Here is a 27,895-nt window from a genome sequence, read left to right as displayed (position 1 = left end):
AAATAAGGCTAAGAGTAGACTTAACAGCCATCTACAAATATCTGAAGGGATGTCACAGTGTAGAGGGATCATCCTTATTCTTATTTGGACATGGAAACACGAGAAGCAATGGAATGAAATTCAAAGGGAGAAGATACAGATTAGATATTAGAAAATACTTTTTGACAGTAAGGGTGATCACTGAGCGGAACAGGCGGCCACGAGAGGTGGAGAGTTCTCCTCCAATGGAAGTCTTCAAACAGAAGCTAGACAAACATCTGTCTGAGATGGTTTAGTGAATTGAGCAGGGGGTTGAACACAATGACCCTGGAGGTCCCTTCGAATTCTAACATTCTATGAATCTATGAAATCTCTATCTGGACTTGCTCACTTCTGCACCATCCTATTGTACACTGTCTGATTAAGTCATAACTCTGACTCAATCAAGGGCTGACGACTGAGAAAAACTGTTCCTGTGTCATCTACCACCCTCAAATGAATTGCCTATGTTCCCACAATGAGCTTTTGGTGAGTTTTTCATGTTGCAGATTTACTGCATTTGCATTTTTCGAAAATAAGCAGCATAAAAAGGCTCAGGCTACTGCATTCATTATGTAAATTTGGTTACTTGCGTTTTTTTCATTGTATATTTTAGTGCGTTTTATTTTCTTTCCATGTGCCTTTATCGCATTTTTGACGCTGCGGTTTTTTTTCTCTTGTTGGTATATCATGCTTTAAATTAAGCTGTTTTGTTTTTGATACTTCCTGGTATTTTGCTTTGACAAAACTTTGTTGATACAGTCAAGTGTGGATAACATGTGTTTTTGATGCATTTCTTACCTGCGTATTTTCCGCACATAACACAAGTCTATATGGAAATTCCGCATAGAAAACGCAGTGTACCCGTAAGAGAAATTTACATGTTGCAGCTTTGACTCAAACACCGCAGGTCACTTTATGCTGCGTAAAAAGAAGCGCAGTGGGCAAAAGATTTCTATAAATTCAATCCATTTTGCTGGAACTGTAAAATGCTGCGTTTTTGATGATTCTTCAGTGGGATTAGAACTGACTTTACACAAATGGGCCATTCAAGGGAAGAAAGAATTAGCTGCACTTTTTTTTCACAAACATTCTCCGAAGCATTCCACATTTGAAGGTGCAAAGTTAATTTGCACATATGGCCCTATTCGAACCACAACCGCTAGTGCATAGAGAGGTTAGACACGCGCAGTTCCAACCTGGGGACAGGAGACTCTTGTAGGGAAGGGGAACATTTTGGAAAGTAGGCTTATGGGACACCCTATGTAAAGATTGACGAATGTATTTAAGTACATCCCCTTGACAATCTAACATAGCCTGCCATATCCTTCATCTACCTGTATCCATGCTAAAATCTCTCTGGCGCTCTGTTTATTTGGCCTTCTGATGAACCAACAGGATGTGGAAACGCATTGAGGCAGTTTCCAGATTTATGAGATAGGTATATCATGAAAAATAAACTTATCTATCTATGTATTTATCAGCGCAGTATGAAAATTGTATTAGACTAGGCAGTCACTTATTACTTGTTTATAGCTCACTTTATCAGGGCTATGCAGGGAGTGTGAGGGACAGCCATCAATGAACGGAAGCGGCAAATCCGCTTTTTAGGGTGCCAACCCCCATGACAGGCAGAACCAGTTGAGGATCTAGACAGGGCAAGTTAAGATAGTATTGTGTATAAGATGTTTCTTGCCTGCATCTTGCTACTACACATCTATTATCCAGTTAGTCCCTCAGGGATATTGGCTTTTTTGTGACTTGAACAGAGACATATACTTTTAAACTCTTTATCACATGTGTTTTTGGTGTTTTTTTTTTTTTTTTTAAAGAATCTCAATAAACATTGTTAGCTTTTAGAGGATCTTTAGGTTTACACACTGTGTCTTGGTTACCTCTACTTTAGACAGAATTTCTTTGTATTGCTAAGTTAATTTACCAACCAAATAGGGTGAATTAGCTAGGGGGATGGGTCTTTACTTGTAACACTGACTGCAGTACTAAGTGGAAAAAATGTTATAGTCTGATGACTCTTTGAGGATGTCCGGCCAGTATCAGAAAGGTTCCCCACATGATATCTCCTTGGGATCAATGTTATCAATAAATTCAAATATTTTGGTCTATGTGTGCAGTTCATTAAAGTGCAGCCTTTAAGTGGCCATTAAAAATATACCAGAAATGTACTAGAAATGATGAGAAGGTAAGAGTTACAATGGTCTACAAAAAGCACCTTCCTTTTTTATCTTCTCACAATTACTTTTATACATCATGCTCACATATACTGTTACACATATTACTTCATCAATCGTTACTCTCCTTTGTTGTCCCAAAACCATAAAAACCCACCAAATATTTATTTCTTCATCCCTTTTACCTCCCCACCTGACCTCATCTGCATAAAAAATTCCTAAACCTCAGATCCCTCCTTCTAAAACACAACAAGCCAGGCACTCTTCTCTTCCCACTTGTTTGCTCTCTCTTTGCTTCTCTTCCTCTCAATCCTGGACCTTCTCAGCTAATACCCTCCATTATTTATCCCTCCTATCACTCCCCACCTATTTGAAACTACCACAACCTCTTCAACATAAAATCAATTTACTTGACCCCTACTCGGCCACTAAAGCTCTCTGGATCACTATGGAACGCCCACTCCATCAGCAATATGCATCATCCAATCTTTACTTGGCATCAACCAAAACATGGCTGACACCCTCCAACATAGCCTCCCCTGCTACGTTGATACGGTAGCCTTCACTTCACTCACACTTCTCGTCCTAACAATAGACATAGTGGAGGAATTAGTCTTCTCCTTTCTAACAACTGTTCCTTTAACCCAATTCCAACTCTACTCTTCCTTCTTTTGAAGAGCACTCTCTATGTATCCACTCTCCCTCCAACCTCCAGTTGTCATATACGGCTCCCCGGGCCTGACTACTGCCTTTATTGACCACTCCTCTACTTTCTCTCTTCTGATATTTCCATCATCATTGGTGATTTCAACCCCTATTGACACCCACCAGTCGGCAGTCACCAAACTTCTGTCACTTGTTTCAACCGCTTGTCTTACAAAATGGTCCTCCGCAGCCACGACATAGGCAGACATACATTAGACTTCATTTTTACCTGCTTCTGCTCCCTAATCTCTCCTCTCCCCTAACTGAATACAATCTACTAATTTTCTCATCCCGGACCTCTTCACCTGCCCCCTTTACCCTTCCGAGTCCATCTGCTATGGAACCTCCCTGCAGAAATCTCACACACCTAGACATTCACACACACTAACTCTCTTCTGCCACTGTTCTCCATATCTTCACTCCACTACCCAGACACAGCCACCATTTTCTACAATGCCACACTAGAATCAGCTATTGACTTTGTCTCCCCTCTTGTGCATGGCAGAATGCAGGGAATCAATAGACAACCCCAGCACACAGCCCTCACAAAAAACTTTGGCACGTGTCTAGGTTTGCAGAGAGGTGCAGGAAGAAAATGCACTAGCAGGAAGACTTCATCTCATTAAAAAAAAAACCTTTCACATTCATCATGGCCCTCACCTCTGCTAAACATGACTACTTCACAACCATATCTCCTCTTTCCCATAACCCCAGTTATTCAACAATTTTTTCCTTCCTTCACCAACCATTGCCCCATCTGACCTCTATTGTATCTGCAAAAGACTTTGCCGCACAATTCAAAACAAGACTGACCAAATCAGGCAAGTCCTTACTGCTCAACCACCATAACCCCTCCATATAACAGACCAATGCCCTTCCCCCCCATAACATTTCTCCCCATCATCACTGAAGGAGAGCTTACTCATCCTCTCTCCTAATTACACCTCACCACTTGACTTCATCCCATCCCACCTCCTCATCACGCTTATCCTGACCTTAACCTATCTCTTCAACTTAACATTAACTTTTGTTAACACCAGTCCCGGTCCGGGGGAGCTGCAGAGGGAGGCATATAGACAGACCCAGCAGACTGTAGGCGAGGCATACACAGCAGGTTTCGGACGCCACTATGTCCAACCCCACCAGCCAGGCCTTGGGAAGAGGACCAGAGTGGATGTATAGCTGCAACAAGAAACGGCAACTACAGGACCTATTGCCAGCTTCGACGGATTGAATATCGGGCCACCGACACTTGGATTTAACCAAGGAATTGGTCCGTTGGGATGCCCAGAACGTCGTGGAGGACGAAGAAAACTCCGCTTAGATGGACCCAGAGGAATTGCCAGAGCAAGGACCCAGTGGTGGTCTGTATTCAACCCAGTCCCCAGCAGCCCGAATCCAGGAGTTGTTGGTTGCATTAGGACCTGGAGCCTCAAATGGGGAAAGGGCCTGTGTTATGCAATCAGTTGTGGGAGTTCCAGTACCCCTACTGCCAGCGCCAGACCCTACCCCCATGATGGTTCCCCACCAGTGTTTTGCCAAGTTTTTAACACTAAGGTTCGGATACGGCTTTAAAGAAGGCAACCACTTGCGATATAACGCAATTTTATTTATCATAGTTGATTTAAAAGATAAAATACACAATTAAAGGGATATTATGATACTGGGTACACTTTTGTATATGTTAACATACGAAGATTAAGTACATATACAAGTGCTTCTCACTAAATTAGAATATCATCAAAAAGTTAATTTATTTCAGTTCTTCAATACAAAAAGTGAAACTCATATTATATAGAGTCATTACAAACAGAGTAATCTATTTCAAGTGTTTATTTCTGTTAATGTTGATGATTATGGCTTACAGCCAATGAAAACACAAAAGTCATTATCTCAATAAATTAGAATACTTTATAACACCAGCTTGAAAAATGTTTTTAAAATCCGAAATGTTGGCCTACTGGAATGTATGCTGCGTCGCTAATACATCGCTGGTGAGCTGTCAAACAGGCAGGCTCACCAGCGATCAGGGGAGCAGCAACATCGTGGAAAGGATCTTTCCACGATGTCCTGCTCCCGGTTACCAGCCTGCTGCTGAAGCAGGAGCAGGCTCGTAACCATGATAAACAGCGGGTTAATTAAGTGCGCGTGTGCCCCTAGTAACCCGATGTTTACCATGGATACCACTCTGCTACGGTGCGCGGGAGGTTACCGTTCACCTTAGCAGAGTCGTATCCATGATAAACATCGGGTTACTAGGGGCACACGCACACTTAGTAACCCGATGTTTATCATGGATACGACTCTGCTAAGGTGAAACGGTAACCTCCCGCGCACCGTAGCAGAGTGGTATCCATGGTAAACAGCGGGTTACTAAGTGCGCGCGTGCCCCTAGTAACCCGATGTTTACCATGGATACCAGCCTGATCGTTGGTCCCGCTGGTAACACACAGCGATGTGTGCTGGCCAGCGGGAGGCCAACGACCAAAAAATGGTCCAGGACACTTTGCAGCGATCAGCGACCTCACAGCAGGGGCCTGATCGCTGCAAAGTGTCACACATAGCGACATCGCTGGTGAGGTCGCTGTTGCGTCACCAAAACCGTGACACAGCAGCGATCTCGCTAGCGATCTCGCTATGTGAGACGGGGGCTTTAGTCGGGGCTCCTATTGCATTAATTACTGCATCAATGCGTCGTGGCATGGAGGCGATCAGCCTCTGGCACGGCTCAGGTGTTATGGAAGCCCAGGTTGCTTTGATAGCAGCCTTCAGCTCGTCTGCATTATTGGGTCTGGTGTCTCTCATCTTCCTCTTGACAATACCCCATAGATTCTCTATGGGGTTAAGGTCAGGCGAGTTTGCTGGCCAATCAAGCACAGTGATACGGTTTTTAAACCAGGTACTGGTACTTTTGGCAGTGTGGACAGGTGCCAAGTCCTGCTGAAGAATGAAATTTCCATCTCCAAAAAGCTTGTCAGCAGAGGGAAGCGTGAAGTGCTCTAAAATTTCCTGGTAGACGGCTGCGCTGGCTTTGGTCTTGATAGAACACAGTGGACCTCCACCAGGAGATGACATGGCTCCCCAAACCATCACTGATTGTGGAAACTTCACACTAGACCTCAAGCAGCTAGGATTGTGTGCCTCTTCACTCTTCCTCCAGACTCTGGGACCTTGATTCCCAAATGAAATGCAAAATTTACTTTCATCTGAAAACAAAACCTTGGACCACTGAGCAACAGTCCAGGTCTTTTTTTCCTTGGCCCAGGTAAGACGCTTCTGGCGTTGTCTATTGGTCATGAGTGGCTGGACAGAAGGAATGTGACACTTGTAGCCAATGTCCTGGATACGTCTGTGTGTGGTGGCTCTTGAAGCAATAACTCCAGCAGCAGTCTACTCCTTGTGAATCTCCCCCAAATTTTTGAATGGCCTTTTCTTAACAATCCTTTCAAGGCTGAGGTTATCCCGGTTGCTTGTGCACCTTTTTCTACCACACTTTTTCCTTCCACTCAACTTTCCATTGATATGCTTGGATGCAGCACTGTGAACAGCCAGCTTCTTTAGTAATGACCTTTTGTGGTTCATCCTCTTTATGGAGTGTGTCAATTGACTGCCTTCTGGACATCTGTCAAGTCAGCAGTCTTCCCAATGATTGTGGAGCCTACTGAAACAGACTAAGGGACCTTTTTAAATGCGTAGAAAGCCTTTGAAGGTGTTTTTTGTTAATTATTCTAATTTACTGAGATAACGACTTTTGTGTTTTCATTGGCTGCAAGCCATAGTCATCAACATTACCAGAAATAAACACTTGAAATAGATCTCTCTGTTTGTAATGACTATATATAATATATGAGGTTCACTTTTGTATTGAAGAACTGAAATAAATTAACTTTTTGATGATATTCTAATTTAGTGAGAAGTACTTGTACTCACGTCATCACCAAGGAGTTTTTAAACATCATCCGTGTGGAATATCAAAGAAGCAAGCACCAAGACAGAGAACCCCTGAACAAATCACAACACTGCATGGGCATCCCACTTATGCAGGTACAAGGCTTCTGTCTCAGTAATATTTCTTTGGCCTTATATATATTGTGAATCTACACTAGTAAGTCTAGTTCACCTTTAACTTCCAGTGGCTGGCCTTCGGTCAAAGATGAATGAGAGATACAGGCTATCATCAGACAATGGTGGGCAATAAACCCTCACCTTTCAAAAGCTCTCTGAAGTTACATAAGTAAACTTCAGCTAAAGGTTAAACAAATCTTCATGTTTTACAATAACAAACAATAAACAGCACTATTTGAGAGGTGAATCTTTCAAACAATTTGAATAAACAGTTCTCAAGATTTTGTTGTCTGCGTCTAAACATCAAGTAAGGCTTTAAACAGAATGAGCCTTATCTATCTGTGAATATCTAACCAGACCAATGTTGGTTTGAATACATTCTGTATATTTCAATATGGACTCAAAATATCCATTTTTATGTTTACACTGCAACCAGGTGCCCACAGCTAATTGGGCTAAATACCTGTGGACTAGTTTGACTGGCTAGGCACGGGATGCTGCCCCGTCGCTTGGGCCTCAGAACTGCCTTGACTATGGAACTATTAAGGACACTCTACTGGCGCTTTTTACCATCACACCAAAGAGATATCGCACTAAGTTTCAGACAGTGTCTCGCCAGGGGGTCTCCTATGTAAAATTTGGCAGTCAACTCCGACGACACTGCAACCGCTGGCTCGATGGTAGAGCTGCCCACTCCACTGCTGCCCTATGAGACTTGATCGTGCTCGAGCAACTTATGGAGCAAATGGCCCCAGAAATATGAAAGTGGGTAGCCGAACAAAAGCCCGACACCCCAGAGCAAGCAGCCCAATTGGCCGACGAGTTTACAGCCAGTCGACCCCGCTGGAGACCTGATATGCCCATCGATCCCAGAAGACCCCTCAACCAAAGATTAAACCAGCCACCAGTTGCTCAAGCAGGACTATCCCGCTACCCAGCAGACAACCCACCAGATCCAAAAGGTCACCAACAGTACCCGTGATTTGCCCAACCCACGACGCTGTTTTACATGCGGGCGCCTTGGACACGTGGGCAAAGATTGTCCCCAGGGCCAGGGCCCCATGCCTGGAGCCCATCTGCCAGCCCAGGCGGTCAACATCTGCCAAATCAAGCCAGCCAGATCTGAGGGACGCTACTCCCAGGGCACACCAGCAGCGGAGGAAGTGGTATATCCCATCCATACTCTACGCCAGGTTGGCCACCCTACACCAGCCAACCTCCATCGCCACATCCAGACCGTCAAGGTCGGTGATATCCAGGCCCAGGGACTTTGGGTCTTCCATCACCCTGGTTGGCTCAGATATTGTCCCACCAAAACACTATTTACCCGGCCACCAAGTGACCATCTCCCTGGCTGGAGGTCAGCGCTCGGACATTCCTCTATCACATGTGCAATCAGACTGGGGTACCGACCAGGGAGAGGTCGAAGTGGGACTCATGGATGGACTCTCCACACCTAGGGGATGATCTAGGGCAAGGACTGTCCAGCTTATTTGGTCACAGTCATCACCCGCAGCCAAGCCAAGCAACTTTCTGATGTGGATTCTTCTGACACTACTCCCAAGGCTAACCCGCACCCAAAGCTTCCATCATCCACCTCTGAGCCAGCGGCGATGAGTACCCCTGACCAGACTGTGTCCATTGACCGGGGTGGAGACAGATCGCAAAGACTTTAGGGACGCCCAACTCACAGACCCCACCCTAGAGCTTGCCCGCAGTGTCACCGCTCAACCTGGGGAAAGAAATCAGGAGGAGGTGTATAGATAGGAGAATGGACTATTATATCGGGAAAAACCCTAATGCTGCCCCGAGAGACCTTGGTCCCATGTACATCAACTCATGCTTCCACAGCAGTACCGACCCCAACTCCAGCGCTTGGCCCATGACGTCCCTGCAGCTGGACACATGGGTCCAAAAAGACCCGGGCCCGTCTGCTACGTAGTTTCTTTTGGCCAAGGATCGCTCAAGACGTGCAGAAATAAGGAGCCTCCGGTTTGTCATCGGATGTGGGGAACACCCTGTCGTGCCCCACGCCAATCCACGCCCTTCATAGGGGAGCCGTTCCAGAGGGTTGACATCGATTTAGTGGGCCCCTTAGCTGTCCCCAGCCACAGCGGAAAAAGGTTTATCCTCACCCTGGTCGACTTTGCCACCCGCTACCCGGAGGCCGTTGCCCTGTCATCCATAGATGTGGAGCACGTGGCTCAAGCTCTATTGGACATTTCTAGTTGAGTAGGGTTTCCGCAGGAGGTATTGACCGATCAGAGGACCCAGTTCCAAAATGAGCTGATTCAGACCCTCTGGGAGAAACATGAGGCCCCCCCATGAGTACCACCCCAAATCTAACGGGTTGTGTAAACGTTTCAACGGAATGCTTAAGCAGCCCATTAGTCAGTATGTGGAGTCCGAGGGGGGAGACTGGGGGAAAAAACTGCAGCAGCTCCTGTTCGCCTACCGGGAGGTGCCGCTGGATTCTACCGGGTTCTCTCCTTTTAAATTGCTGTACAGCCGAAACGTGCGAGGGCCGTTGGAGTTAGTACGAGAGAGTTGGGAGCGCACTTTCCCCACAGAAGAGGTTCCCATTATGGAATATGTTCAAAAGTTTAGGGAAAAAAATGAAGTACCTCATGGCCTTAGCCCATGGAAATTTAGAAGTAGCTCAGGAAAGGCAACAACGGTATTACAACCGTGCTGCCAGACGAGAATTTACCTTCGGACAGAAGGTTCTAGTACTAGTACCAGTATGTAAAAACAAGCTGCAAGTCATGTGGGCTGGTCCGTTCACCATCACCAGGAAATGCGGGGAGGCTGACTACACAGTGGCCCTGGATCGAGCAGGTGTACATGAACGGACCCATCATGTCAACACAGGGGTAGCCACTCCTCTCAGTCAACCCTCCTACCGAGTGACACCTCCAGCGTTGGCAATGATAAAGGCCGAGGTGGATTACATGTTGAATATGGGGGTCATAGTTCCATCCCGTAACCCATGGGCAGTCCAGTGTAGTGTTAGTGTCCAAGAAAGACAAAAGTACTCGCTTCTTTGTGGACTATAGGCGACTCAGTGAAGTCACCGTTACAGAATCCTACCCCATGCCTTCGGTGGATGAAATACTAGACAGATTAGGAGGATCTTGGTTCATGTCTACCATTGATCTGTGCAAGGGATACTGGCAGATCCCACTCACAAAAGAAGCTCAAGAAAAGTCTGCATTCATCACCCCTTTTGGCCTGTATGAATTTACCAGCATGCCATTTGGGATGAAAAACGCCCCGGCTACCTTCCAAAGGATGGTAGACCAGTTACTAGAGGGATGTCAGGGGTATGTCCAGGCCTACCTGGATGACATCGCTATCTTCAGCGACACCTGGGAAGAGCATCTTCAGCACATGTCCCAGGTGCTGCAGAAGGTAGACAAAGCCCAGCTTACTATCCGACCGGACAAGTGCCAGATGGGGATGGCCGAGGTACTGTACCTGGGACATATGGTGGGAAGTGGTTGCATTCGTCCCAAACCCACCCGCATGTAACATCCCTGGCGGCGTACTGGCATGGCTTACCATCTCCCACCATGCAAGACCGCCAACTTACCTATCAGTCCAGGCTGTACACTGTACTCCTCTGCTTGCTGTGTGCGTGTCTCTTGTCTGCTGGCTTAGGGCGGTTACTTCCTGATTCTTAAAGCTACAGTGTGTGCAGTCCTAATGCGTCCCCAGCCTATTGCTGTGAGTCACTGGATACTTAAACCTCCCCCACCCAGTGGGAGGTGCCTGAGCAACGCTTTCTTTCAGTGTGTTCTGTGCAACTGAGTTGCCAGGTCCTGTCCTGTATCTTCTCTGTTTCCGCCATCCTGGGGGCTGAGTACCCAGGCTCGTTACCTGTATCTTTGACTTCTAGTCTATTCCTGCCACCCTGGGGGCTGAATACCCAGGCTCGTTCCTGTATCTCGTTCCAGAGTCAGTTCCTGTCTGAACTATGTCCTAGTCTGTTACCTGTTTGTCTCTATGTCTGATCCTTCCCTTTTCCTCCTGTGCCTTAACCAGTACCTAACTCCAACTCGTTGTCTCTGTACTTCTGTTTGTGAGTTTTGTGTCCACTCGCTACTTCATTGCAAGTACCTTGTGTGTATCTGGTTCTGCTTGTCCAGTTTCCCTTCCTCCGTATCTACCCCCTGTGTTCTAGCTATCTTCCTGTGTTTCCCAGTCTGTTCCATGTGAACAGAGCCCTGTCCTGTCTGCCTGCACCTGTGGTTCTGCTCTGCTCCGCTTGTCCTCCGCACCTGCGGTTCCGCTCTGCTTGTCCTCCGCACCTGCGGTTCCGCTCTGCTTGTCCTCCGCACCTGCGGTTCCGCTCTGCTCTGTTTGTCCTCCGCACCTGCGGTTCCACTCTGCTCTGCCCCACTCCGCTTGCCCTCCGCACCTGCGGCTTTGCTGTGCTCTGCCCCGCTTGCCCTCCGCACCTGCAGCTTTGCTTTGCTCTGCCTCGCTTGCCCTCCGCACCTGTGGCTTTGCTCTGCTCTGCCCCGCTCCGCTTGCCCTCCGCACCTGCGGCTTTGCTCTGCCCTGCTCCGCCTGCCCTCCGCACCTGCGGCTTTGCTCTGCCCCGCTCTGCTTGCCCTCCGCACCTGCGGCTTTGCTTTGCTCTGCCCCGCTTGCCCTCCGCACCTGCGGCTTTGCTCTGCCTCGCTCCGCTTGCTCTCCGCACCTATGGCTCTGTTCCTTTATCCCAGTCTGTACTGGTCCCTATCCAGCCTGTTTTCCTACCTGCCAGCACCGTCCAGTCTGCAGTTCTTTCCTCACTACAGAGGCGCGCAGTTCTTTCCTCACTACAGACTGTCCACTACTTTACCGCTACCATGTCCCAAGGTAATACCTGGCAATATTACTGTTTAATATATTGAATGCTTTTTCACTGTAATATTCTATGCCTCTGTTCAGTCCCTAGCTGACAGCTTTGTTGTCCTTTCAATGCATTAGGCACCATTCGGGCTGATTGTTTGTATTAACACCTGGGCGTAACCTATGTGGTCATTGCTGTAGTTAGGTATAGGTTTCCTTTCTTTAGGGTATTTCTCATCTTACCCGCTACTTGGCCTCCCATCTTAGTCTTATATATGTCTTTTATTTTTGTATTTAATACATGGAGCACTTCATTGAATAAAATATTTTGTACTTTTTCACTAACAGTAGTAATCTCGACTGTTTTTGAGTGAGAGTGGTGAACTGCATATATATCCTAGCAGCTATTGTCACATTCTCAACTTTTTCATTAGGATTTCTAGACTATGTCTGTGAGTTTCTCTTATAGGTTTATATGCATACTAGCCATACCTGCCAGTACCCACCAGTCTGCATACCAGACGTGCCTGCCAGTACCCGCCTGTCTGCATACCAGCCAAACCTGCCCGTTCCTGCATTCCCCGGTGTGGGTCAACAGCTGTGACCGGGGTCTGACCTGGAGTACCACCTGGGCCACCTCCCAAGTCCCTCCTCGGACCACGGAGTACATTAAGCAGCCGTGTGTTTGTGGTCGGATCTGGCGAGGCCCCTAGTCACGCCCCTCCAGGCACTCCTCGGTTCGTGGCCCAGTGGGACCACTAACCACGCTCAAGACAGTCAGTCCGGGCACGAGCGTAACACCGCAAAAGTATAAGCCATTACCTAAATGGCCTTGCCCAGCCAACCAAAAACAGGTCTGCGCATTCCTAGGGACCGCAAACTTAGCAAAAGTTTATCCCCAATTACAGCACTATAGCAAAGCCCCTCACTGTCATCACCACCAAAAGATATGCCTGCAATCACATCTGGACCTCAGAATGCAAGTCCGCATTCCTCCAATTGAAAACCCAGCTAGCCCAAAGCCCAGTCCTGACTCCTCCTGACTTCTGCCTCTGGTTCAAACAGATGCATCGGATACCGGACTGGGAGCAGTACTCAGTCAAGTGGGGGACGATGGTCAGGAACACCCGATAGCCTATGTCTCCCAAAAGCTGTTGGACCGGGAAAGGGCATACGTCTATCAGAGGTCAAATCAGCAGCTTACGTGTAAGTGCTCTGGAAACTGTCCATATATTTCATCGTGGTGGGGACAGGGTTAAATTATTACGGAAAAAAGAAGCACAGTGGATTTTGAAATTAAATACTAGATACCCAACAGGTTTAAATATGAGAAATGAATCAATGTATTGGTATTAATGTTCTGTTCATGTCTACTTGCTCTATTTTACACTAGTTGATTTCCTGCTATATTCATTGTAATTGTCTATTTCTAGGTTGATATTATCTGAGTTATATTTAGCGAGCTATATTTATGGAGTTTGTTATTTTGTCAACCTTTCATTTTTTAAAAATAGAAACAGTCAGTTCATTCAGGGTTAAAACTGAGTTTTCTGAGACTCTGGACTCATGTGTAATTGAGCTTCAGAACAGGTGATGTCGGTGGGCGTTTGCTTTTCTCCATATGCCTTAAAAGTTTTTCGATTTCTACATTGTATTATGCTGAGAGTAAGGATCTACGTATCCGAAACGCGTAAGCCTCCGTATGCTTTTATTTGCACTATGGTCTCATGTTTTTAATGTTTTCAAAATAAAGTCTATTTTTTAAGTCAATTTCACGAGTTGCTGGATAACTACCCTTTCATCACTGCCTAATGTCTCCCAGACGGGAATCTTTACAATCCGAGCACCGTGTTTCATGAGAAAGTGGACCGAGTAGACTTACCCAGGTGAGCTGAAATATTTTTTCCACATTAGTGACAATAAAAAAAGAATGCTTGGCCATAGTCTGGGCCCTAAAGAAATTCCAGCCCTACCTCTATGGCAAAGAATTCACGGTCATAATCCTTTAAGTTGGCTAAATTGGACGTTTACTCAGGTGGAGTCTGGCCTTACAGTCCTATAATTTTTCTGTCTCCCACAAAAAGGGCAAAGATCATGGATATGCCGGTGGACTGTCCAGACAAGTAGAGAAGGATGATCGGAAGCCTATCACGTCTGGCAGCCCCGTCGACAGCGACCCACTACAGGAACCAGCAGCTTCCAGGGCTAATTAAGAAGGGGGAGAAATGTGACGACACAGCTTTTCTTCTTAATTATGCCAGACAAATTCAATAAGCCAGGAGCTATATGCTTTTATCTTCATGTTGACTTTTGCATTTGTGTTCTTCTTTGGTTGATTAACACAGACTATTGTTTGAATTATCCTGAATGTCAACACTTGAGTTGAGATCTACTGCAATCTATAGTCTGCAAATCTTGCAAGATAGGGTTATGGAGCAATACTGTTCGATAATATGCTGATTACGTATTATACCAGCCCAGGGAGTTGTTGATTTGCTGAGCCATGGAGGACAAACAATGCAAGTTGATTAAATGCTCAAACAATGAGTCATGAGCCCCTTCCACCTTGATCCCTGACCCTTGACCTGTGAATGATGGCAGACAGGACAACTGATTTACAAAAACGCCTCTATTCGGTGTCATTCTGCAGCATGTCAGCTTAGGGGACTTCGGCCCCAGCTGGAGGAATACAGATCGGCTCCATTGACCATTGCTGAAACCTCAGAGACGTCTTGAAGACTCCAGATTGGGACAATCAGGTCACCTGGCTCCAGACTTCACTGCTCTCAGCTAGTTTCCTAAGCTTGTCGTTACCGTCACTCTTTGGTGGCTAGCCAAAAGCGGGGTGCCACTGGTGGGGGTAGTCGGCCCTGGAAGCCCCGAAATCGCAGCTACTTTATTCTTGGCGGGCCAGCGGAAGGGACTCTGTAATTTGCACCATCTTGGGTATTTGCTGGGACTGTTCTTTTTATTGTGTGCACTTTGTGGTTCAATAAAGTATTGCCACACTGTTTTACCCTCACCCTGTGTTGTCTGAGTAGTGTTGCGCCCCCGGAAGACCCCGGGTCTTCACAGAAGACTTCAAGCCAAACATGAGTGTTAAAAAGTACACACACCTCAAAGGAAAAGGGAAACCATTTACTTGTGGGATGCCAGCGTGTGGGAAAGCAGCAGCCCCTCACCCATGACTACTGCCCTGCGCACCTTACAAGCAATATCAGTCTTCTTCTCATTATGCTTCCTAAGGCTCACTGTGGACAAAACAAAACTCACCATCTTTCCTCCATCTCACTCAAGTCCCCTTTCCGATCTCTCTGTCACAATAATTGACATCACGCTCTCCCCTGTACTGGAAGTCTGCTGCCTCGGAGTAAACCTCGACTGTGCCCTGTCCTTCAAACCGCATGTCCAAGCTCTTACCACCTCTTTCCTCAAACTCAAAAATATTTCCAGAATCTGTCCTTTTCTCAGCCCTGAATCTAATAAAATGTTAGTGCATGCCCTCACCATCTCCAGCCTTAATTACTGCAACATCCTCTATAACCTTCCTGCTAACCCTCTCACATCTCTCGAGTCCATCCTTAACTCTGCTGCCCGACTAATCCACCTCTCTCCTCGCTACGCCTCAATTTCTACAAATCCCTTCACTGGCTTCCAATTCCCCAATGATTCCAGTTCAAACTACTAACATAGATCTAGAAGGTTATCCATAATCTGTCTCCTCCATACATCTCTGAACTAATTGCTTGATAAATTCCCACACAATCTCCGGTCCTCACATGACTTCTTTCTCTCCACCCTACTTGCAAGTTCCTCACCTAATCGCCTCCAAGACTTCTCCAGGGGATCCCCCATCCTCTGGAATTCTGTACCCCAACACATCTGATTATCTACCACATTTGGAACGTTCAGATGGAAGTTGAAAACCCATATCTTCAAGAAAGTTTACAGCCTGAAATGACCCCACTGTATCCTCACTACCAATGGAGCTGCTGCAAAATGCTAACCTACTGCTTCCTTCCCCATTATCCTGTAAGCCTGCACGGGCAGTGCCATCTCATTTTTGTACCAGTCCCTCATCGTTAGTTTGTTCATTGTAATTTATATTTGTATGTTGGATATCTGAAACCCAGCTATCTATCGAGACACAATAGCTTCTATTTGTAAGTAGAATCTGTGACTTCTTCAGATTTAGTGGTTACTACTCACTTGAGTCATCATCTGTAGGAATCTCTTCTTTACACAGCACATCACTTATCACATGAACGTTAGTATTTTCTTGCTTACAGTCCTGTAGAGGATGTTGACATCTCTCTGGTGTTGTCCACTTACTGGAAAGAACTGGAAAAAACACATACAGAGACCGAATTCATTTTTTAAATACATATAATTATAGGCCGTGTGTATTTAGTCCTATCTATTACCTGGTGATGTGAGAGGCTGGAGAACCTCCATCAATACATCCTTGTACAGATCTTTGTGTCCTTCTAAAAACTCCAACTCCTCCAAGGAGAAATAGACAGCGACATCCTGACATCTTATAGGAACCTGACACATACAAAGATACAGTCATCCCACCGATCCTTTCATAGCATTACTGTATAATGTCCCAGCATTCCCAGCAGTGTCACCTCTCCAGTCAGCAGCTCAATCATCTTGTAGGCGAGTTCTAGGATATTCTGGTCAATGATGTCCTCACATATCAGGGGATGAGGTGGAGGCTCCGTGATTGGGCTCATTGTTTTTCCCCATCCCTCAAACATAGGGTCCTGACAGCGCTCCCTAGAGGTCTTCTTCACTACTGTGTAATCCTGGTTATGGAGAGACACATTAATAAATCTCACTACAGACATTTCCAGAGTCCTCACCTCTCCAGTTCTGTCCATCTGTTATTCCCATAGATAAGAATGATGCAATGTGACGTCATCAGAATCTCTCACCTCTCCAGTAAGCCGGAAGAGGATCTCTAGGGTGAGGTGTAGTATCCTCTCCACCATCTTGTCCCTGTCCCTATCCATCAGGAACGTTTTCTTATACAGAAGATCTGTACTGAGAGGATCTGATATTGTAGGGACCTAAATGGGAAAAAGATGAGCCAATGTAAAATCATAAAGAATTACTAGTGATAAGAGGAAACATATGAGGAGATATAATTTGTTGATTGTTTACTACCAGTAAAATTTGGTGAATTTTCCCCAAAATTTTGATATTAGTAGAACATTGCGAATTCCCCTAAGAGCGAACGGAACATGTTTGGTCTTCAATAATGTAACCAGCCTTTTAATGTCTAAATAACTTCAACCTATCTGGCTAGAGGAGAATGGATGGAAGCCAGAGGTAACCAACAGCATACTTAACTACATACTGCCGTATCAGACTTTTCAGGCTACCTAAATAGTCGAAGCATTTCCCACATCCTCGGCATGAATATGGCTTCTCCCCTGTGTGAATTCTCTGATATGTATCCAGTTGACTTCTTTGTAAAGCACTTTCCACATACTGAACATGAAATTGGCTTCTCCCCTGTGTGAGATCTCTGATATATTACAACATATGATTTAGTGCTATATTGTTTCCCATATACTCAACATGAAAATGACTTATTTGTTTCAACTCTCTGTTATGAGATATTTGAATCAATGTTATAATGTTTCCCTTATTCTGAAATTAAAACTAACTCAAACCCTGTATAAATTCTCTGATGTGCAACAAGATTTTCATTAAAAGGAGTCTGTCAGCAGGTTTTTGCTGTATATTCTAAGGACAGCATAAGGTAGCAGCTGAAACACAGATTTCAAGTATTTATCACTTATTAGGCTATGTGCCCATGTAGAGTTCTTGTAGCGTTTTTACAGCCGCAAAAATGCCGCGAAAACACTTGTAAAACAGTCTGCCATGCAGAGCAATGTGAATTCGGATGTGCTGTGCACATGATGTGCTAATTAGAACGCTGAATTCGCTTTGCGTTGCAAAACGCAGCATAACCATTTGTACCGCGATTACGCCGCAAATTCGCAGCCATTGAGGAACACTGAAAAGCAGCAAACCCGCAGGTATATGTGGATTTGCTGAGTTTCAATGAAATTCAATGGCCGAAAATTTGCGGCGTAATCACGGTGTGTGTGGTACCCAGGATGAAGAGGAGACTACAACTCCTCTTCATCCCGGCTACCATGCGGCGAAAAAAAAGAAATAAAAATGTTAAAAATAAAAATACCTGTATACTCACCCCTTCGGTCTCCTCCCGGCTGTGGCGATCCTCTTTTATCGGCGTCCCGTGGTGTACTGGCAGGACCTGCGGTGACGTCATTTAATCAGCTGATGGTCAAGCGACCATCACCTGACCGCTGACATCAGCGGTCACATGATGATCTGCTGATTAAATGACGTCACCGCAGGTCCTGCCAGTACACCATGGGACTCCGAGAAAAGAGGATCGCTGCCGGGAGGAGACCAGAGAGGGGAGTATACAGGTTTTTTTTTATTTTTATTTAACTTTTTAATTCTTTTTTTTACAATAGATGCAGCATTTAAAGCATCTAAGTTGCTCACACAATATAAATCCATGCTAGTTGTATGGATTTATATTGTGTGACCAACTTGTCAAGCACTTTTCCAAGTGATGCTCAAAATCGCTTGGAAAAGAGCTTGAAAAAACACATGCGAAAACGCATGTAAAAACACTGAAAAAACGCTTCTCTCCGGCACAAAAAAATGCATGTAAATCTGCATGCGTTTTTTCTGCCAGTGAGAGGCAAAAATTCTCTCCATCAAATGTGCATTGTGGGCACATACCCTTAGGCTGTGTGCTATTGTTTTCCATACAATGAAGGTTTTATCTCTAGAAAATTATCATTGCTGGAACCACAGTGCATACAAACCCTGGTCAGGCCATACCCCCTCTTCTGATAAGCAGCTTACTGTCAACAGACAATGTACACATAAAGCTGTGGTGTAGGAGGGGGGGGTGGATTAGCTTTCTGAGCTAATGCTACAACTAATCTCTGTGTCAAAACTGCTGCACCCAGTAACCGATACATAGTTGGAATCAGTGTCTCTTGTTGTACATCATGCTGCTCTCAGATGAGGGAGCAAAAACCTGGTGACAGATTCCCTTTAAAACTGAAATGTTTCTCATTTTGAAAATATAAATGGCTTCTCCCCAGTGTGACTTCTCTGATGTCTAACATGTGAATTCAGTTTAAAACTATTTGCACAATGTGAACATTAAAATGACTTCTATGCAATCTGAATTTTCTGATGGGGAACAAGAGCAGTCTGACGCTGAGTCACTATCTCACCGACAAACTGTGAGACAGGGTAGTCAGGAGGTCCGAGGTCAGATACCAGGAGAGTTCGAAGAACAGAGAAGTAAGACAAAGGCGTGGTCAGGTAACAGTTCCGGGTCAAAAGACAGAAGGGTTCGTCAAGACAAGGGAGTAAAACAAAAGAATAGTCAGAGGCCAAGACTGGGGGTCGGATACATGAAGTCAGAGAGCGTCAAGAGCAGGAGGGATAAACCACAAGAATAGTCATAACAAATCCTAGTTCCAGCAACACGGTCAGAGGAAAGAGACACAGGGCTAAGCAAACACGCAACTGACCTGTCTCAGGAAATATAAACCTGATTATAATCATTCTACTTCCAAAGCTCAGTTATTCCCTCCAGCATAGTGCTGTATTGATTAATAAATCTTTCTTCTCAAACCTAAATTCATTAATCTAATTTATATGGGGGAAGACTAGACCCAAACTTAAATTGTCCACATTACATAGATCTAAACAAATGGGAGGAACGGCACTGCCGGATTTGATTTGACTGGGCAAATCAAAGCTTTGAGTAAGTGGATGCCCAATAATTACTTACCTAATTCGGAGAGCCATTTGGCCCATGCTGCAAAAGTCGATTGCATGTTGGGTTTTTTAGAAACAGATAAACCTAATACCCCTAGATTATTACCCTTACTCCGATTGGCACGATCAGTCTGGAGACAAATTAAAAAAGTGATTTGCTTTGATGACATCATAGCTGAAATGCCATTATGGAATAATACTTACTTCCCAGGGCTACTAAACCACCTGTCCACTCAATTCTGGATCTCACACAGTGTTTCCTTGGTTAAAGATTTATATGATCACGGTGTCCTAATGTCCTTTGAACAAGTAAAAACTAAATACAGAATCCCTAGGCCCCAATTTTTTCGCTACCTACAGCTCAGATCAGCAATTCAATCACACTTACAAAACATAAATACAACTCAAACAATATTGTCTTTCCCTTTAATAGGGATCCTTAAATCACAAGGTCCCCATGGTCTTATTTCCACTTTATATACACACATGTTGTCCGTAAGTACTGATTCTACTTTATTGACAGTAAGAGAAAAATGGAAACTCCTCGTTCCTGATATCCAAGATGAAGATTGGGAGGAGATTCTTGAATCTCCAACCAAGGTGTCCCCTTCAGCTAATAACAAAATGACCGATATATATAGTACACTAATCATACCTGACCCCATTACGGTTATTCAGAATGGGATGGTCTCAAACTTCAGAATGCTTACGATGCCATACAATGGATGCAGATTTTATACATATGGTGTGGAGATGTCCAGTTATCCTATCCTTTTGGAACGAGGTAACCTCGTTATTAACCTCCCTTATATCTACTCCTGTTCCTCTTAATCCATTAGTATGCTTATTTGGTGCGCTAGACGAAGAGATATGGGGATATCATGTTAAAATAATCCTGCGGGAGACGCTTTTCTTAGCTAGGAAAATATTGGCCCTACGCTGGATGGGTAATTTACATCCATCTCTTAGAGCTTGGATTGAGCTGGTAAACTCAATTATACCTTACGAGCGGACAATGTATCAGAATAGAGGCTGCTTGGGGAAATTCAATAAGATTTGGGATGTGTGGAATTCATCTCACCTTACTATATCAACACGTTGATAATGGTCCAGTACCATTATAATAGCTGTAGTAAAGAATACATTGACTCACACTTGATAGTATCATTTTATTATCAATGTCGAAATTGCTCTTGGCAGCAGGGTAGTATTAGTTTTTTCGTTCTTTAAGAATATGATAGTTATGTTGGATGTATTGTATCATTCTGAGTTATGTTTAACCAAACATATATAAATCTGAATAATGAATCTTTTAATTACTCCTCAATTGTTCCATAAGCCTCGCAAAAGAATATGGGCTTGTGGAATTGAAGTTTATACAAATTCCTCTGTATACAAACTTGCTGTTTTCTTATAATTATTATGATGAGTGTGTATACGTTATATTGGTTATATACAAAATGTGTACTTTTTTTTTATTATTATTATTGCTGTTTAATAAACGAATTAAAAAAAACAACACGCAACTGACACAGACTGCTAACAGTTAGCCACCTAAATACCTTGCAAATGATTAAGGATGGGAGGCACCTGGGGAAACACCCGCAGACTAGACCAGATTGAGCAGCAGGGTTGTCAATCAAAATGCTGACAACCCAGCACACCCTAGGATCAGAATGGATGACTGGACTGTCACTTACAAAACCGACAGTCCAGCACTCTCCAGATCAGGTGGCTTAGCTGTAACTCACAGCTTCCCTCGGCCACAGTCACTGCCTAAACCGTGCCAAGTAGTCTTACTGATGAAAGGTTTCTCACATTTTGATATCTTACAACATATGATTTGGGAGGAAAGCATTTCTCACGTCCTGGGCATGAATATGGCTTCTCCCCTGTGTGAGAGTAATAAGATCGGATTTCTGGTTAAAACATTTCCGTATTCTGAACATGACTATAAGTTTCTATACAGTGTGGGCTGTTTGCGCTTTATCAATCCTTTTCAGATTTTTCGTTTGCTTAACAGTTTTTGATCAGACCTGTTTAAAATGTTCAGAAGATAGATCTTGTGTTATGCCGCCATCTTCTGCTTTGAAATCTGAAGATATCCAATGTCGTTGTAATCTCCTGGAACAGTCATCTGACAAAAACATAACCTGTATTAAAATAGGTGTCCAAATAAAACAATTTATCACCTTTCCAAAGGATAGCTGAAAACTTACTGATCAGTGGAAGTCCAACCATTTGGATCTGGGTTGATCAGCAGAACGATGAATTATCCATGACGAGGCACTTTTATACCCAGTGGAGCAGCAGGTCAAATGCTGGTTATTACTGTGAGGTAACACATTTCCCTGCCTGTCTCATCATAGTAGCGAGTGTTTCTGTCGAGTCACCAGTCCTGCCGCGAGCCCATACTGTGTTGTCCATATACTGGCCTATGTTTCATCTCCTGCCCAGGAGATGTGGTATGATCTGCATAACTAATCATATGCTAAACAGCTGCAAGTCAAATTTATGTATGAGATAGCCAAGATGATTGTCTATAAAATGATGGTAGTCTCAAGTTTGAAGCAGTATTGGATGGTGAAATATAGAGCCTGAAAGTCAAAAGTTCAAAACATTGTTACCCTTTTTGCTCCTTAGCCCTGTGCTGAGCTGACTGCAAAGACTTCAAGTGCAAAACTAACCAGCGAGGCTGCCGAGCGTACAGAGGCTGAATTGAGCATCCCAGAGGAGGAATAAGTACAGAGGGGCAGATAAGTGCATAGTTAAACGCAATAACATAGTTTAACATGAGAGCATAGTTTGGTGTTTTCCTTACTTGCTTTCTATTAGTTTTCCTGCTTTTTCCTGTATTGTTTATCCCCATTTAATATGTGCTCCATGGACAATGCTGCCAGGTGTGCGTCTTGTGAGATGTATGTATGCCTTGAACTGCCGTTTGAGGGTGAATATTTCTGCCCTCGATGTCAGCGAGTTACATGTTTGGAAGCCCAGATACTGGATCTAAATGTGCAGCTACCAACACACAGGAGCATTGCAAACCTGGAGAGGAGCTTAGAGCTCACTGAGCTTGTGCTGGCTGGGGCCAGTGATGTGGAGGAGGGTGGAGGTGGGGGAAGATCAGGACCCAGAAGTAGGTACCTGGGTAACAGTTAGAAGGAGTAGGGGGAAAAGTGCCAGGGAGCCCAGTCCTGATCCAGCACAAGCTAGTAAATATGCCTGTTTGGCTGATATTAGGAATGCAAGCCTGGGATCACTACAGCAGGGCGTTGCTCCTAGCAACCAGGAAGATGACTGATGTAGGAAGGAAGGAAATGGGAGTGCAGCAAAGGCCAGACAGATGTTGATGGTAGGGAACTCTATAATTAGGCGGACAGACAGGGTCATCTGATGCCAAGACCGTGAATGACGAAGTGTGTGCTGTCTGCCGGGTGCTTCGGTTCGACATATTGCAGATCGGGTAGACAGATTGCTGGGTGGGGCTGGGGAAAACCCAGAGGTCATTGTACACATTGGTACCAATGACAAAGTTAGAGGGAGGTGGAAGGTCCTGAAAAATGATTACAAGAAACTAGGGGAGAAGCTGAAAGCCAGGACCTCCAAGGTGGTGTTTTCAGAAATACTGCCGGTGCCACATATGTCATTAGAAAGACAACGGGAGCTTAGGGAGATAAAAAAGTGGCTTAGAAGTTGGTGCAGGAAGGAAGGGTGTAGGTTCATGGAGAACTGGGCCGACTTCGCTGTCGGCTACAGGCTCTACGGTAGGGACGGACTGCATCTCAATGGGGAGGGTGCAGCTTTGCTGGGGGAAAAAATGGTCAAACGGATTGAGGAGCTTTTAAACTAGGATCTGGGGGGAGGTAGGGTATTTGTGCTAATAAGGGGATAGATAGAGTAGACAGAGAGCGTGGGACAGCAGGGGTTAGGATACGCAAGGGAAGTATGGAGCTGCATAGGAGTAACAAATGTGCTAATAGTATTAAATGTTTGCTGGCAAATGCAAAAAGTCTCGCAAACAAAATGAATGAACTGGAGACTCTTATGTAGGTCACAAAATATGATGTGGTGGGTATTACGGAAACCTGGCTGGGTGAAAGCCATGACTGGGTGACAAACGTGAAAGGATATACTACATTTAGAAAGGACAGGAAAGACAAAAAAGGTGGAGGGGTGTGTATTTTCGTAAGATCCAACTTAAAACCTTTGCTCGATGACAACATTTGGGAGGGCTGCCACAATGTAGTCAGTCTGGGTTAATGCACATGGGAATGGCCATAATAGAAAGCTTTTAATGGGAGTTTGTTACAAGCCTCCTAATAAAGCTGAGCCTTTGGGAAACAGCGACCATAATATGGTAAGTTTCAATGTAATATTCAATAAAACATTTCAAAAAGGAAATGCAAAAACCTGGAACTTTAAAAAAGCTGATTTCAACAAATTAAGGGAAGAGCTTAATCGTGTAGACTGGGACCAAGTCATGGTAACTGGGGATACCGAACGTAAATGGGGCATGTTTAAGGAAATACTACTAGAATCCTGTAGAAAATATAAACCCTCTGGTAATAAAATGTCCAGGAATAAAAAGAAACCATTATGGATAAATAAGACAGTACAAAGTACAAAGTTTAAAAAGACAAAAACAAAGGGCATTAAAAATGTTGAAGGCCGAGAATAGAGAAATAGCATTTCAGGAGTATAAAGACCTAAATAAGAAATGTAAAAAAGAAATCAAGCTAGCTAAATTATGTACAGAGCAACAAATCGCCAGCGACATTAAAATAAATCCCAAAATTTTTTATACATACATCAATTCCAAAAAGAAAAAATTAGATGGTATCGGTCCCTTAAAAGACGGTAACAACAAGATAATTATAGAAAAAGAAAAGGCTGAGATATTAATCAGGCACTTTTCATCCATGTTCACCAACATCCCGTCTGTTTCAGGGATCTTTCAACAGGGCAAAAATCAAAGTTCACCTGATATAACTAGTTTAACACAAAAAGAAGTACACCTGCGTTTGAGTAAATTAAACATTAACAAATCCCGTGGCCCAGATGGTATTCATCCACGGATACTGAGGGAATTGTCAAACCACTGTATCTCATATTCTTAAGACTCTCTTGTAACAGGGGTAGTGCCACAGGATTGGAGGATGGCCGAAGTGGTACCGATATTTAAGAAAGGTAAGAAGGTGGATCCAGGTAACTACAGTCCGGTAAGTCTGACATCAGGAGTGTGCAAAGTTTTTGATGGCATCATAAGAGATGACAATCAGCATGGATTCATGAAAAATAGGTCATGTCTAACCAACATGTTGGGTTTCTATGAGGAGGTAAGTGCAAATCTGGATGTTGGTAATGCAACTGATGAGATTTATCTGGACTTTGCAAAGGCATTTGACACTGTACCAAATAACAGCCTTATACTGAAGCTAGCAAGGACTTGGGGGAACTATATGTGGATGGGTAAGGAATTGGGTAAATGCTAGGAAACAAAGAGTCATCATAAATGGTACGTTCTCTAAATGGGATATAGTCAGCAGTGGGGTGTCACAGGGATCTGTGCTTGGACCAATTCTTTTAAACCTCTTTATTAATGACCTTGGGGATGGGATTGAGAGTAAAGGGTCAGTTTTTGCTGATGACACCAAACTATGTAGGATATTAAAATCTGATCTTGACATTACGATATTGCAGAACGATCTGGACAAGATGACTGAATGGGCAAACACTTGGCAGATGAGGTTTAATGTAGATAAATGTAGAGTAATGCACCTAGGACAGAGTAATTCTATTGCTGCATATACATTAAATGGGAGTATACTAGGGACTACTGAGAAGGACTTGGGTATTCTGGTTACAAGTAAGCTGAGCAGCAATACTCAATGTCAAGCTGCAGCCGCAAAAGCAAACAAGATTTTAGGATGTATAAAAATAGGCGTGGTGAGCACTGAATATTCATGCTCCTTAATAGCGGCACAGTGTATCAGCAGTGCGGCTCCTGCTGCTGCCGGGCGATCGTGTGTGCCCGCTATTAAAGGGCATGAATATTCACCACCCTCTCCACGCCAATTCTACGCTGTGTGCCGGCTATTAAGGAGCATGAAGTCACTGCTCCCCACGCACACAGTCCCAGACGCTATGTGCAGCTCACATGGAGAGATCAGTGCGGGCAGACAGGATGCAGTACTGGAGGAGAAAGAAGAAAGGTGAGTAGGAGTGTTTATTTTTTTATGTGCAGCGTGATGGGGATTAGGGGGACCATGCATACTAGGATAAGGATGAGGGGGCCATACATACCAGGATAGCGATGAGGGGTACCATGCATACCAGGATAGCGATGAGGGGTGCCATGCATACCAGGATAGCGATGAGGGGTGCCATGCATACCAGGATAGGGATGAGGGGTGCCATGCATACCAGGATAGGGATGAGGGGTGCCATGCATACCAGGATAGCGATGAGGGGTGCCATGCATACCAGGATAGCGATGAGGGGTGCCATGCATACCAGGATAGCGATGAGGGGTGCCATGCATACCAGGATAGGGATGAGGGGTGCCATGCATACCAGGATAGGGATGAGGGGTGCCATGCATACCAGGATGGGGATGAGGGGTGCCATGCATACCAGGATAGGGATGGGGGGTGCCATGCATACCAGGATAGGGATGAGGGGTGCCATGCATACCAGGATAGGGAGGCGGGGGGGCATGCATACCAGGGTAAGGATGAGGGGGCCATACATACCAGGATAAGGATGAGGGGGCCATACATACCAGGATAAAGATGAGGGGGATCATACATACCAGGATAAGGATGAGGGGGATCATACATACCAGGATAAGGATGAGTGGGCCATACATACCAGGATAAGGATGAGGGGGATCATACATACCAGGATAGGGATGAGGGGTGCCATGCATACCAGGATAGGGATGAGGGGTGCCATACATACCATGATAGGGATGAGGGGTTCCATGCATACCAGGATAGGGATGAGGGGTGCCATGCATACCAGGATAGGGATGAGGGGTGCCATGCATACCAGGATAGGGATGAGGGGTGCCATGCATACCAGGATAGGGATGAGGGGTGCCATGCATACCAGGATAGGGATGAGGGGTGCCATGCATATCAGAATGGAGGGGTGCCATGCATATCAGAATGGAGGGGTGCCATGCATACCAGGATGGGGATGGGAGCCACGTATAATAGGAAAGGGGGGCATATCTACCAGGATGGGGGATATTATCAGAATTGGGGGACATTACCCCTATACCAGTGTCAGCAGCAGACCTGCGCCCCCATAACAGTGCATCGTGACCACATTTTGTGCTTAAATTTTTTTTTCTATTTTCCTCCTCTAAAACCGTCTTATGGTCCGGTGCGTCTTATAGTCCAAAAAATAAGGTAGGTTTTATTCAGGGTTCTTGGACTGATCGCCTTTTCTCGGGGTCAAGAAGGAATTTTTCCCCGTGACTGAATGTGTCCTGGGTTTTTTGCCTTCTTCTGGATCAACAGATTTAGTCATAGGGATTTTAGTAATACCATTATTAGAACCATAAGCGTAGTACAAAATATAAAACTACTCAAAAAATTATAAACGGGTTCATTTTTAATTGTAATAGATCAGCAATAATAAAAATGGTAATCATACATTTGTGAGTCCTAATCCCAGTAAGTTAGTGTAGGGAGTACAATTGGGGAGGGGGAGGGGGGGGGGGTTGAACTGGATGGACCTAGGTCTTTATTCAATCTACGTTACTATGTAGTTTAGCTGGGTTTTAGACATCCTATTGATAAATAAATGGATTCTATGTGGATGCAGAATCTGTGACTTCTCTACATTTAGTGGTTACTACTCACCTGAATAATCATTTGTAGGAATCTCCTCTTTACAACGCTCATCACTTCTCATATATGTCTCTGTAGCATTAATATTGGTCAGATCTTTACCCTGAAACAAATATTGTAAAAGTCACAGACAGATGGAGAAGTCATATCTATGATCATCTCTAATCCTGCCATCTCCACCGTTCTCATTACACAAGTATAAAACATATAATACTGGTGGATAAAACAAGACTGAACACAAGATCTTCTCAGCCATGGCCAAAAGTATTGAGAATGACACCAAAATTATATTTTCACATGATCTGCTGGCCTCTGGTTTTTATTAGTGGTTGTCTGATGTTTATATCACATACAGAAATATAATTG

General features: G+C 44.6%; 1 protein-coding gene across 1 annotated transcript in view; it reads right to left on the bottom strand.

Moving 5' to 3' along the window:
* LOC141271901 (uncharacterized) overlaps positions 1-27,895 on the bottom strand; it is a 72,088-nt gene that overhangs the window by 13,688 nt on the left and 30,505 nt on the right. Inside the window, exons 6-11 of the mRNA XM_073682124.1 lie at positions 27,542-27,632; positions 21,707-21,807; positions 16,757-16,891; positions 16,448-16,627; positions 16,241-16,364; positions 16,026-16,157 (exon numbers count right to left, since the gene is read on the bottom strand). Coding sequence (XP_073538225.1) covers positions 16,026-16,157; positions 16,241-16,364; positions 16,448-16,627; positions 16,757-16,891; positions 21,707-21,807; positions 27,542-27,632 — 763 coding nt within the window. The remainder of the gene's footprint in view (positions 1-16,025; positions 16,158-16,240; positions 16,365-16,447; positions 16,628-16,756; positions 16,892-21,706; positions 21,808-27,541; positions 27,633-27,895) is intronic.

Source organism: Phyllobates terribilis, unplaced genomic scaffold (genome assembly GCF_046119375.1).
Source record: "Phyllobates terribilis strain yellow unplaced genomic scaffold, ASM4611937v1 Scaffold_5__5_contigs__length_657084704, whole genome shotgun sequence".
In the NCBI taxonomy this organism is placed as follows: Eukaryota; Metazoa; Chordata; class Amphibia; order Anura; family Dendrobatidae; genus Phyllobates; species Phyllobates terribilis.
Note: the sequence above shows the minus strand (reverse complement) of the source record. Positions and strands in the feature narration are given on the sequence as shown.